The sequence below is a fragment of the Anser brachyrhynchus genome, assembly GCF_964034855.1.
Source record: "Anser brachyrhynchus genome assembly, chromosome: 12".
Taxonomy (NCBI): Eukaryota; Metazoa; Chordata; class Aves; order Anseriformes; family Anatidae; genus Anser; species Anser brachyrhynchus.
In genome coordinates, this window is record NC_137707.1 from 8014533 (window position 1) to 8027637 (window position 13105).

At 34.8% G+C, this 13105-nt stretch overlaps 1 protein-coding gene across 12 annotated transcripts in view; it reads right to left on the minus strand.

Moving 5' to 3' along the window:
- Positions 1-13105, minus strand: part of CDH8 (cadherin 8) — a 360605-nt gene that overhangs the window by 24709 nt on the left and 322791 nt on the right. For all 12 annotated transcript variants that reach the window (XM_080552800.1, XM_080552801.1, XM_080552795.1 and 9 more), the window contains 2 exons: positions 12978-13099; positions 6488-6605 (listed from right to left, as the gene is read on the minus strand). In XM_080552800.1, coding sequence (XP_080408926.1) covers positions 6488-6605; positions 12978-13099 — 240 coding nt within the window. The remainder of the gene's footprint in view (positions 1-6487; positions 6606-12977; positions 13100-13105) is intronic.

Below are 13105 nucleotides of genomic sequence, written 5' to 3' on the forward strand. Positions count from 1 at the left end.
TCTTAGAATAATAATAACTTGAGATTGTTCTGTTATCCTCAGTTTCTATAAATGTTGAACTTTGCTATTTAAACAGCTCCAGTTTTAACGCCATGCTGGGAAGGGAAGGGAAGGGAAGGGAAGGGAAGGGAAGGGAAGGGAAGGGAAGGGAAGGGAAGGGAAGGGAAGGGAAGGGAAGGGAAGGGAAGGGAAGGGAAGGGAAGGGAAGGGAAGGGAAGGGAAGGGAAGGGAAGGGAAGGGAAGGGAAGGGAAGGGAAGGGAAGGGAAGGGAAGGGAAGGGAAGGGAAGGGAAGGGAAGGGAAGGGAAGGGAAGGGAAGGGAAGGGAAGGGAAGGGAAGGGAAGGGAAGGGAAGGGAAGGGAAGGGAAGGGAAGGGAAGGGAAGGGAAGGGAAGGGAAGGGAAGGGAAGGGAAGGGAAGGGAAGGGAAGGGAAGGGAAGGGAAGGGAAGGGAAGGGAAGGGAAGGGAAGGGAAGGAAAGGAAAGGAAAGGAAAGGAAAGGAAAGGAAAGGAAAGGAAAGGAAAGGAAAGGAAAGGAAAGGAAAGGAAAGGAAAGGAAAGGAAAGGAAAGGAAAGGAAAGGAAAGGAAAGGAAAGGAAAGGAAAGATTGATAGCATGTTATTTATAATACTTTTTTTTTTTTTTTTTTTTTTGCATTATGAGCACTCCTGGAAAAACATGACCTGTGTCTGTGGATGGCAGATTGGCACAGAAATCCCAGCTTATAGGGCAGTTTGTGTTTGTTGTTTTTTAATACATAGGTATAATTTATTTTTAACTCCACTACTTTCACAATGAATGCATAATGCTATGCAAGCATTCCCTGTGACTTGGGACATATTAGAATTGTGCTTTGAAAGTCCAATTATTGATGTATAAAAATATGGTGATGATAATTACAGACATTAGAAATGTATAAGCATGTGCTTTCCCTGGAGAATTGCTATCATGAAACACCCTCTGGCATGGATGGCAGCTGGGCCACAAAGTTTCCCAAGGCTCTTGAAAAATTGCATTAAACTGCAAAGAAGAGGATTTACAGCTCCTACCCAAGGGACCATATGGGTGCTGTTATTCTAGATGTTCATTGTACATCCATCAAGAAACGATGGGTTTAATGATGTCCTTGCTAAGGCAATTTGTACTTGAGGTCAGTGGGTTAACTTTGAAATTGGGCAACGTGGAAGGAGGGCAATGAAATAGCGGTGCCACCTCTTAGCTCTCTGAGGTATATATTTGGAAAGAAAAGTCAATCAAAACCACAGAAGGCGCTTTAGCTGGCAGCTGAGACAATGGCAGAGAGACTTATCAAGAAATGCAAAAGGAAACTGATTCAGGGAAAGAAACTCATTTTAGCATGAGTCTCTTGTGGGAACAAAAGACTCGCCCTCAAGGTATGCATTTGACAGATGCTGCTAAAAATATTTTCAGGAAAAAGATGTGGAAAAAAAATAGGTTTTATTATATTAAAAGCACAATGAAATGGAAATACTTTCAAAAATAAAGTAGTTCTGATCAGTTGCTTTTATTTTCTTATCTAGGACATCAAAAAGAGAGGTTGCACGTATTTTCTTCTCTGGCAATTTCTAAATAGTTTAGAAATACGTCTTTATTAATGGTGAGGCAGTGATGAGAACTAGCAAATTTTGAATAAGATGTGAATAGTATCCAAAGGCATGCAAGCCAGTTAGTGATTGAAGTGATTATAATACCAGGCTATTTCCTTTTAAGTGAATGACATATTGCCTACTACTTTCAAGGCAGCACAGATCAAGTGACAGATTAAACTTGCTAGATTGAAAGAACAAAAGAAATGGGCATTTAAACATGAATATTCTTGGAGCTGTTACAGGTATCATAAGTATAATAGAGTATTCATGGCTAAGCATAAATATTAAGTTTGATACAGAGAACCAACAGAACTGTTCATCACTGAAGTACATATAATGTTTCAATTGAAAAAAAAAAAAACCCACCACCACCAACAAAAGAAACTCTTTCCCCCTTTCTGTTGCACTCACGATAATCAGGCCCAAAATCGGAGCTCAAATCTCCAGAAAGACATTGAATATTTTGGGGAGAGGGCAGGCTGATTACTTATAAGGCTATTGGACATCTGCAGGAATACAAATGTGTGTCATTAGGTTGGTTCTCCTAACCCTAAGGACAAGGTCTACCCATGTTCCAAGCAACCCTGTGATTGCTGCTCCTAAATGAGCCCTGGTTAGAGGTATGTAATACCACATTTACACAGTAGTGATGCACCATTACTTCTGCCAGAATAGCTGTTGCATCAAAGGCATTGTAGAACATTTTATTCAGGGTTTATTCCATTAGGAAACAGAATTTGGCATGAGAAAAATGGAAATGCAATGGAAACATCTTTTGGGAAAAACCTGAAGTCACTTTATGGCAAAGATGTATTTGCTAGTTTTTGAAAGTAAAAATTGCATTGGCAGCATATCAAAATGTTTACATCTGTGAAAATGCTTTTAGCAAAAAATTCTGTTCTCACTTGAATAAACTAAGGAAACCATACGAACAGTAGGAATTGGATGCTGACAACAGGTATTGCTGTGAGCGTATTGTTTGGCATGCAGGAGACGATCAATGTACTGGCATCAGATTTTAGGTAATGCTTTGCGAAGCCCACTCACCTGAAAAAACAGTCAATAAATGCTAATTCCATTTCCAGAGGTCTCATTTCAATTTACTGATGCCATGACAGTACAAAATACTTAACAGTCATCTAAGCTCCTGTCAGTGTTTTGTTATTCGTTGTGCTCCTACAGCTTTTTGCGTGAGTTAATTACATTCAGCTAAGGATTCAACAACACATTGCTAGAATGTATCAACATCTGTCTAAACATCAGATATTTTCATCCTAAGTTTTAGGTTCTTGCTGGTTTGAAGTTTGTCAGGAGCACTACACAAAACATTTATTATCATTTTTCCCATTTCTGCTTCTCTCCAGAAACCCAGCACAGAGACGTGAAAAGTAAGCGATCAGGCAGTCTGTCTGAGTTTGTGCAGTCAAGGCTTTGATATGGCAGAGACTCACAGATTTAGTCACCTGGATCAACAGAGAAAACATTACGTGATTTCTCCTGTTGCATTAACTTCTTACATTTTTACCACAATTTAATTATTTCTCTTGTGAAGGGATAAAAGTTTATGCATCTGGTAGGCCAAATGCGTTCCTTGCATAACAATTTGAGACAGTAGGATTGTTTTGCTTCAGATTACCAGTAGTTGCCCATTTAGCCAAGGCACAAAACCTAAGAAAAACTACTCTGTAGCAGACATTTGAGCTCGAAAAAGAACAGGAGGAACTGACCAGCAGATATGAGAAACAAAGATTGCTGAGAGATGATCTGCAGACATTTGATGAGATGTATGATGACAGTTAAACTTACATTTTTACATTACTTACATCAGAAAGACACTACAGCCTCTACAGTTATTTTAGGACATCCTGTCTACACAGAAGAGATTGTAAATATGCAAGTTTAACAGCACAAAGAAAGAAAGAAAGGATACTGGTATATCCATTAAAGGAACAGATTCTGCTGTGATCACAGGATAATTTCTACAGAACATAATTTAATCTTTGGGAAGTGGCTTTTGTTTTTGTTTTCTGGTTTCTGATGAAGACACACCATTGTGTCACCCAGTTAAACAGATTTGGCAATAACAAAGTAGTCTATCAGAATATTTGTAGTATAATTGGGAGCACAGTTAATTAATGAAGTATCTTGTGAACTTGCCTTAGGGCAATCTGGAAAGTATTAACGATAGAATTAGCTCATAGGCAACAGAGTACATGAGTTAATGATTAAGCTTATGTCCCATATAGCAAGATAAAATTCCAAAATACGTGCATCTTAGTATGAGGGAAGGAAACAGAGCATTGCAGCCTTCTTCCCCCAGCAGATGCCAAACTGCATTGTTTGTATACTAGTGCCAACAGATCAAATAATGTCATTATTTTGTGAAGTACAGAAGTAATTGCCAAATGCCACAATCCTATCCAAAGCACAAACTAAGAATCCAAAAGGATAATATTAATTCAGAAAATCTCTTGAGGGGTGCTTTTTGTTACCTCTGCTCTTGAGAGAATTTTGAGAAAGGCAAGATATGAAAAATAATTTAAATAACTTTTAAAAATCACTAATGCTGGCAAATAAAAGATTGGGTTTCTGTGTTATGTTTCCTGAGATAATGGAATCTATTTGTAAGATCCATAAGAGGATAGCATTTCTTCTGCAGCCATCATGGCAATCTTTGCTGCCTTGAATTATTCCACAGGGCCAGGAACATGAAAGGAAGTCAAGGCTGTGATGTCACAGTCAGGAAGACATCAAGGATTTTGACCACCAGGGTGAGAAAATGTTTTTCAGTTCCAAGTCTAAGTGGTTTGTGCACTGATCTAATCCTCAGAAACACATTTCTCCAGAAATGAGAGCAGGTTTTGTTATAGGCATTTTCTTACATTAACAAACCATAGCAAACTGGCTTTTGGACAGTCCAAACATGCATTAGTACAACAAAGGAGAATTTAGTTTGATCAGTTCTGTTGGTTTTTTTTAGGAACAATGGAGGTAGTTAGTTCAACACAAATAATCATTCATGCTTATCTGGCAGATATACAGAAGCCAAAGTCATGGTCAAGTTCAGTGTTTAAGTGGCAGAACTAAAGATTTAGTAAAGATTTATGATGTTTAAATGACATAAAACTTCACCCCAACCAAATTATACCCTGATTTGGCTTTGACAGGAATATTTGCTTCTTGTGGGAGTTCATGTTCTAGCATCAGCCATGGACTGCATCCCTTGCTGAGCGACGTTGATAGAAAATGATACGTATAGTGGAAATTTTATCCTTGCATGCTGAAGGATTAAATCAGAAAAGTCTTTTCAAGTGCACTTTTGCTTCCAGGAGATTTCAATTGGTTGTTTTAAAAGGATTTACACACATTTAACCAATTAAAATGCACAAAAATTTACCCGCGTAAAACTAAGTATGGCAATGTAATAAAATTGGACTAAAATTTTACACAGAAAGGTTCCTTGTACCCACTCAGGTCAAGAGACACTTTGCCATTGGCTGTGACTAGAAGTAAGAGTGGGTCTTACATGGGTAACAGATTGGAAGGACAAGGCTAATTAGTGATGTGAGCTAAGTATTTAAACATGAAGAGAAATGCTAAGACCTTTGTTTATTTTGTCATGCTGTGCAGACCAAACCACCTAACATTCAGGATGCTTAATTCAATTTACACTACTGATGATTATGAAATGGATTTTGAAGAGCTTTTTTTAAATTCTCTCCAGTAAGTGCAGAAAACATAGATGGACTTATTTTGTACATGAAAGTACAAGTATAAGTAGAGACAAACTTGGTGAATGCTGGAAGAGAAAACATCTAATGAAAAGAAAAAATCAGTATATATTTAAACAGATTTAAGAACTTAGGCTTTTATAGTATCATATAACAAAATGGTGCCATCATTCTTCTTGGTTGGAACAGCTAGAATAATAAAAAATGAAAACATTTTCTTTTTGTTTGACATTTCCTAGATTACTCTTACATTCATGCACATACACTGCTCACATACACATCTTCCTATTAGTAATACAGATTTCCTTCATTATCATCTCAAATAAGAGAAATAAGAGACTGAACTTAACTAAAATTCTTGACAAGGCGATGTTTAATTTAAAAAACAACAACAAAAAATGAGATGAAAAAACTTTGCCAAATATTCAAATAAGTACAAATACATATAGCACCATTTGCAATTTTTCCCAGCTCTTTCTCACATGACCTTCAAGCATATGTGTGCCAAAAAAAGTATCAGTCTAAATCTATTGCTTAACAATATTAAATGGGCATTTTTTTCCATCATGCATGAAATTCAACTTCTGTAGTACTATAAAATGATATGATGCCCTTCCAGAAGTGCTGTGAAGTATAGTGATACAACATGCCCTTCTGGGCTTTGCTGACCTAGCAGATTCCTCTTTCTAGTAAAAGTGCTTGCCTGAAATACTCTGGAACCTTTATACAGACAACGAACGGGCTTAAAAGGTGATCCTTTGGGGATTTAACAGATACTTAATTTTATGCTTCCATCTATATCCAGTCAATGTAAGACCAATATTATTTATCAACATAGTTTCAGATTTTCATCTTACAGTGTATCGCTGGAATTTCAACTTAACAGCAATATAACATGCTGCAAATCCATCCTTTAAATTTTTATTTAAGGCAGTGAGCTGTCTTCTGGATCTAAATCCAGCATTCATTTCACTTTCTTATCTGCTGTAAAGATACTGGCAATAGCTTAAGAGATTTAATTAAGGTACCATTAAACAGATTATCTATATTTTAATTGCCCAAGGGACAAGCTGTTAAAGTAACTGGAAGTCAACAAGGCAATTCCAACCAAATTAATTGAGGTACACAGTACATATATTTTATATTTACCTTCATTTTTCTTGATGGTGAAATTTGGATTGTTGACCATTTCAGGAAGAAGACTATATAGGAAGTAATGCCCATTTTTGGGATCATCTTTGTCAACAGCACTGACAATCTGAATTACCTGTAACAGCAAAGGGTCTCATTATATATTCACGCTCCTGTTAAACATACATATTGTAAATAACATTCCATTCTATAGAACACATTCTCACTTCTCTATGTGCCAGAGTAAAAGTGCAAATTTAAAAGCTTGCAAGGCTATTAAAGATGTTAGATTGAAAATCTGGGAAATGGTGACTATGGATCTAGCCCATCTAAACTGTTTCCAGAAAGAGGAGGCAGAGTGTAAGGAAAGATGGGTATATAAGACAGGCCAGTAAAAACTGCTGCAATCTAGGAAAGTAATAAATCATTATTCAGCAGTAAAGAAGAGGAAGAATGTGATTCAGAAATACTTAAGATGCTTACAGTAGTCTTTCATTATACAGCAATGCTACTTACTGGACCAATATGTATAATATATCTTTAATCCTTTCTCTTTTCCTCAGATGTGAAAATCTATAAAATGAATAATTTAATTCAAATATACATATATAATTCTGTACGTGGAGTTGTGAAAAAAAAAAAAAAAGCTTTTTTTCTCCTTAGTTTTAATAAAGCCTCAGTTATTCCTGTATTAGGAACACAGGTTTGTTTTGAAAAATAGTTATTAAAAAGTGAATCACAAAATAATGCAGGGCACTAAAGTTAGGATACAAGATTGGGTAGGCTAAATTAATTTCAAATTAGGAAAAAGTATAAATTTCATTTTTAAATATTATAATAAAAATAGAAAAAAAGATCTGATTCTGTCCAAATTCATCCACTTTTGAACTTTAAAATTTCATTAACAAAATGTTAATAACTAATATTTTATCTTGGTTTTATGGCAAGGGAAAGGACTATCAATATGTATATTACATATACGATAGCGCTCTATCACATTCTGTGTTCTTCAAGACTCAAAGAACAAAATCTTGCTAGATAATGACAAGTACTAGCATCAAAACTTAAATATTTCAAATTATGTATATAAAAATATTTGAGTGGATTTTGATATAGGCATATATAATTTGTAGGAAATCCTAGGAAGAAATTTGAGACAATTAATTCCTTGCCCAATCATATATTCTGGGCAGGGAAGATTTATCACCAAGAATCTATTGAAAAAGTTTCTGATGGTTCAAATAAGATATAAATAGATTATTATTTTTGATAACTGTATCTACCAAGATGGAAACCTTGATTACCATGATTCAAATGCATGTATTAGAAGAAATGGGAGAAAAAGAAGGCCTAACACAGATTTTTCTTAAAGAAGTAGGTCTCCAATTTAATACGTCTCCTATGTAGCTGCATAACGGAGAGCTACACAGAATGAAAGAGATGTAAACAGGTGAAAAACTATAAGCAGACATCATCTGTCCCACTGCAGAGATGAACCCACTTACAGATGTGGAACATTTTCAGCTTGCTCTTTGCAGAGGCATAACAAAACTAAACTAAAGGGAAACTACCCATCTGCGTCTGGTCCAGGGCTGGACTAGGTACTACAAATTCTGCATCTTAGGTAAGAGCAATTTAGAACGGAATTCCAGACAAGTATATTTGGCACATAGGTTTTATGTTTGTTTTGTTTTTCAAACACTGCTACAATGTAGTAACAATAGGGAAAAAGGAAAATGAAACAGCAAAGACTGGAGGATCAACTGCACTTAATAGGTGCTGTTTTTCCAATGATTATGCAATTTAATCTCTACTGGCTATGTAATTGTTAATTCTTTTCAGCCTTATGTAGGAGAGTTGACTGTAAAAATTCACTTCACTTTCCCCAGGATTTCAGTCAACATACCTGTAAGTTGGAAGCCAACAGCATTAGTGATATGGGTTTTCAGCACACAAAAATTTTTTAAAATACACTTAGAATATAATCTAAATCGAAAATTTTCAAGAAACAGAAACTGACCATATTCTTTGCTATTTTTTCTTTTTTGTTGTTCTTTTTTTTTTTTGTTCAGTAACAACAGATATGTCTTAATGTCCTATAGAATTCTTTCTAATATTTCATTTCTTTCCATCCATTTCCCTCATTGTTTACCAAATCATTCTTTCTCTGAAAATGCACATAAAATTATATGCAAAAGACAGGCTTAGTGAAATACTACAGTTGTTGTGTTATATGCACACATCAAAGAATTAAGAGTTAGTGTTTCTATAGCAACCTTATTTCTTTGTGTTTGCATTAAAATAAGCTCTTAAAAAAAGAAAGAAAGAAAGAAAGAAAGAAAGGAAGAAAGAAAGAAAGAAAGAAAGAAAAAGAAAGAAAGAAAGAAAGAAAGAAAGAAAGAAGGAAAGAAAGAAAAAAAAGCATAACATATATAGTGATAGAAAGCTGCTGTATCTTTTACTCTACAGGGGTGAGAAAAGTCCACTAATTCTCATTACCACATTTTAGTATGCTGAGAAACATGATTTATTGGTCAGTGTTGTGTGATAGTGTAATGGAAGATTATTTATCTTGATTTGTTGTACATAATGTGGTAGAGGAACTTCTAGGGCTGTCCTGCCATCCCTATCACTACAGATTTCTTTTTTTTTTTTTCTGTCCTAGTAAAAAATGCAGAAGAAAGGTGTTCCATATAATGAAACTGGTCTATAATAATAATAAGTAAAATGAAAACTGATTTTTGAACTGCTTATCTGTAAGCACTAGAGTGAAAGTTAATATCCCTTCAGCTGTTAAATCTTGAAATTTTTGAAATTATTCCAAATAAAATTTCAACTTTGATGTTGTATTAAAAATTCATGTATATATTTGATTCTGTACATATACTTACTGGGAACATAGTAAATGAGCATATTTTGCTTAACAAGCAACTCTGGATTGAAATTAATACTTAAATGATCCCCTAGGACAACTCAGCATTATAGTCTGCAAACTTTTATTACATTTCTACAAAGCCACGTATGCCTGAAATAATATGTATAAAGATTACCAGTATAATCATAATGAATGATGTAGAAGGATAAATAGAAAAACAAACTTATTATCAATGTGACTACACATTCTGTACATGTGACTTTAATATATGGTACTGTGTAGAAGTCTTTCCCTGTGATGCAACTTGTTGGCCTGAAGTAGAATGGTTCCTTATAATTACTAAGCTCTTCCCTACTCTTCTCAAAACTGTTCTGCCTACTCTGAAAAAACTTCTGTAGTTACACTGCTGCTCATGGTTATCTCTTAATTACTTTGTATATTCGTAACACTATGAGCAGTAGACTCATTATGGTACAATTTTTACTTTGCCTTTTCACCTAGAGCCAGCCATTTACTGCTAGATCCTTCATGTTGCCCTTTGCATGAATTTTGCCTCTTCAGGGAGACAAAGATCTATCTGAAGATTTCTAACATCAGAAAAAGCCAATCCATGCTATTAGGGTAACTAAACAGAATAGAAATAAATGGTGAGAGACTCAGGGAAAATTGCATTCGGTTTTATGTTGTTTTAGTTTACACACAGGGGTAAGCACTGGCACATCACTGTCTATGCTATCTAAGTGTTTGAAAATTCTGTAGCTTTGTTTTGAGCAAACAGCACTTTACTGGAGAAAACTGGGTCTGGACCTGGGAACAATGTGGGAGGAACTTTTCTTTATGCAGCAATACAGATGTTCTATTCTAGGAGTAGGGGAAAACAATGTTCTGGCTTTAGCTTTATGTAAATGGATGAGCTGGTTCACTGTTAGATTAGAAGTACTGCAACAGTATGTTCAAATCAGTTTTTTCTCCTGAAACTGACAAAGAAACACTTATAGCAACTTTCCTTTATGTGTAAAAATGTGCACATGAATATGTGCATGGACAAACATTTCCTCTTTTCCTCCCTTTCCTCTCCTACTAGCTGTACCACTGTTAGAGGTAGGTTAAAACAAAGCAAGTGCATCTGGCAACGTTATACATCAACAGTTTTTAATACATTCTGTCACATCACTAGCAGCTGCACTTGCCACTCGCAATTATATCAGAACCCAAAATAGAACACTTAGAAACTGAACGGGAATAGAAGGTTCAGTCAATATATTTAGGGGCTGCAAATAATGTCTCAGAGAAGGTTCAGATGTAATCTCCTTTATGGTGATTCATATTTAATTTAAACTTACATTTAAACTGAACTGTAAATGTAAATACACTGAAATACCACAACACAACTGTGCCTTTTCTGCGTATCTAACATTTCAGTTTAAACTCTGGAGAAACATCCAAATTAGGCTTTTGTTAGTATGCAAAATGGTGGTCTTTCTCACATTAGCTATTTTGTAGCGGTGACATATTTCATTTTTGGAATTCTACATCTTGATGGATTAATATGATTTATTGCAAAATTTGAATATAGAATAATGAGCACAAGAAAAAATAACCCAGTAGTATAGATATGAAAATGTTTATTAATATATATGTAATATAAATATTATAAAATATTTATTAAAATATATTTTAAATGACAACTTTAATTTAGAACCTAACCTTGATTATTCTGCTATTCTGCACTGCTGCATACTTACTGTCCCCTTAATGTTATTTGGTTAAAACAGAATAAATTGCAGGATCAGTGCCACCTCATCCATGTTGGCAGCATACTGCATAACCATTTATAAAGTTCACATGAGAATTCATGCTCAAGAGACATCTGCCATCAGATCAAGAGTGTAAGTGTTGATGAGGTTGAAGAATAACATATGGTTTAACAAAAGTTGTCCATAAGTGCTTAAACAAAAACCTCTTTTAGCAGCTGACTCCCAATTACCTCATTTATTGTTTTATTCCAAAGTGAAAACGGTAGAAAGATTTTTCAAATCTCTTAAAGCTGAAATGTGACAGATAAATATATCCAGAAAACACTATGCAACATATCTTTCTGACTTCAGGGAAGCTTACTGAGCCTTGGATAAAGCTATTCTCATTACGATTTAATATATCATACAAAACATAAATACTCAGCATCTGAAATCCACCCTGAGCGAACAGAAATCCGCTCTGAACTAGAGGAACTTCAGTACCAACAGTAACATAACTGTCTGCTGAGAAATGTCTGCACTTCAGGGCACATTTCAATAATCTTTTCAGTGGTTAGACAGAATTTTTCTTTCTTACGTGACACCTTTTTGACACCTTTTTAATTAACAAAAAGGGGTGCTGCTAGAGAGTCAAATCATCAGTAACAATCCAGTCTTGATAGAGGTAGGTCATCATATACTACTATATAGGTTGTCATTTAGTAGAACTAAAAGAATATAATTTATAACTTTATTGTCAGGTAACCTACTTTGGAAAATAGTGAATTCAATGCCTAACACCCACGAGACACAGGAATAGTTGGATTAACAAGTCTAGTGTCATGCTGTCAACTGCTGTTTATTTAAATAAAATGTCACAAGCTAGAAATAAAGTTTAAAAACAGTGAATTGCTATAACATACTGTATTTCTCAAGTTGGACAAAAGTTAAATCTCAGTTACTGCCTCGTTTTGTGAAAGTCTAAATTTTCTTCAATCTTTACCTTGCAATTTATATGACATGAAATATTCTTCCCTTATTCTGTACATTTGTCATAAAAAATGGATGCTTTTTAAAAAGTGTGTTTAATTTCCCTTGAAAAAGGCTACAGATGTTAAACCTTGCTTTTGAAGTCTAGCTACATTTATTTTACCTTGTAGTGTTTTGTAAATTTCTTAGCCAACAGTCTAATTTCATCAAATTAAGAAGGAAATTATGTGCAAAATCACTTTTTTTTTTTTCCCCTGAGATATAAGAAAAACGTGGAACTCAAGTTCTCCAACACCCTGTCTCTCTTTAAATACTTTAAACTCGTTTACAAATTACTTGACTTTCCACCAAGTTCTGGTTTGCTTTCTTGTTTTGTTTTTTGTTTTTCCAATTATCATAGAAAACTGAGTAAGAATTAGATTGAGATAATAACTGAGATATAGGCAGAGGAGAATGGTTTTATCGTTTTAAGTTTTTCTCCTAAATTATACCTATGACAAACTGCAATATAGTTCAATGTCTGAACTGAGATTCAGGCTGGATTATATTTTTAACTATTAAAGTATGTGAATTTATGAAGTGATGAGCTCCATCAAAAAGACTGGAAACAGTGAAAGCTTAAAGACTTTCGATATTTCTTCTGGATATTGACAGAAGATACCTACCTTTACTTTAAAACTTTACAAATTTTAAAAACATATATGTCCTTATATAGAAAGATCTACCAGAGAACATGATCACAGATATATCTTAAATGAATATTTATGGTTAGCAAGAACATAGACACATATTTTGGGAATAAAGATAAGATAAAATGACAGGAAGAAACTGCACCCCGTTCTCTCACACCAAATTACTCAAAAATTACTCAAAAATAAATTACTTCGAAAACCATGGAGATACTTACTTGTCCAGGCTTCCCATTCTCACATAAAAATGCTTCGTGTTCTGACGCAAACTCAGGAGCGTTGTCATTTACATCAAGAACTTTGATAGCAACAGGCACCCGGGACACTTGACTGTGGTTCCCTAAAA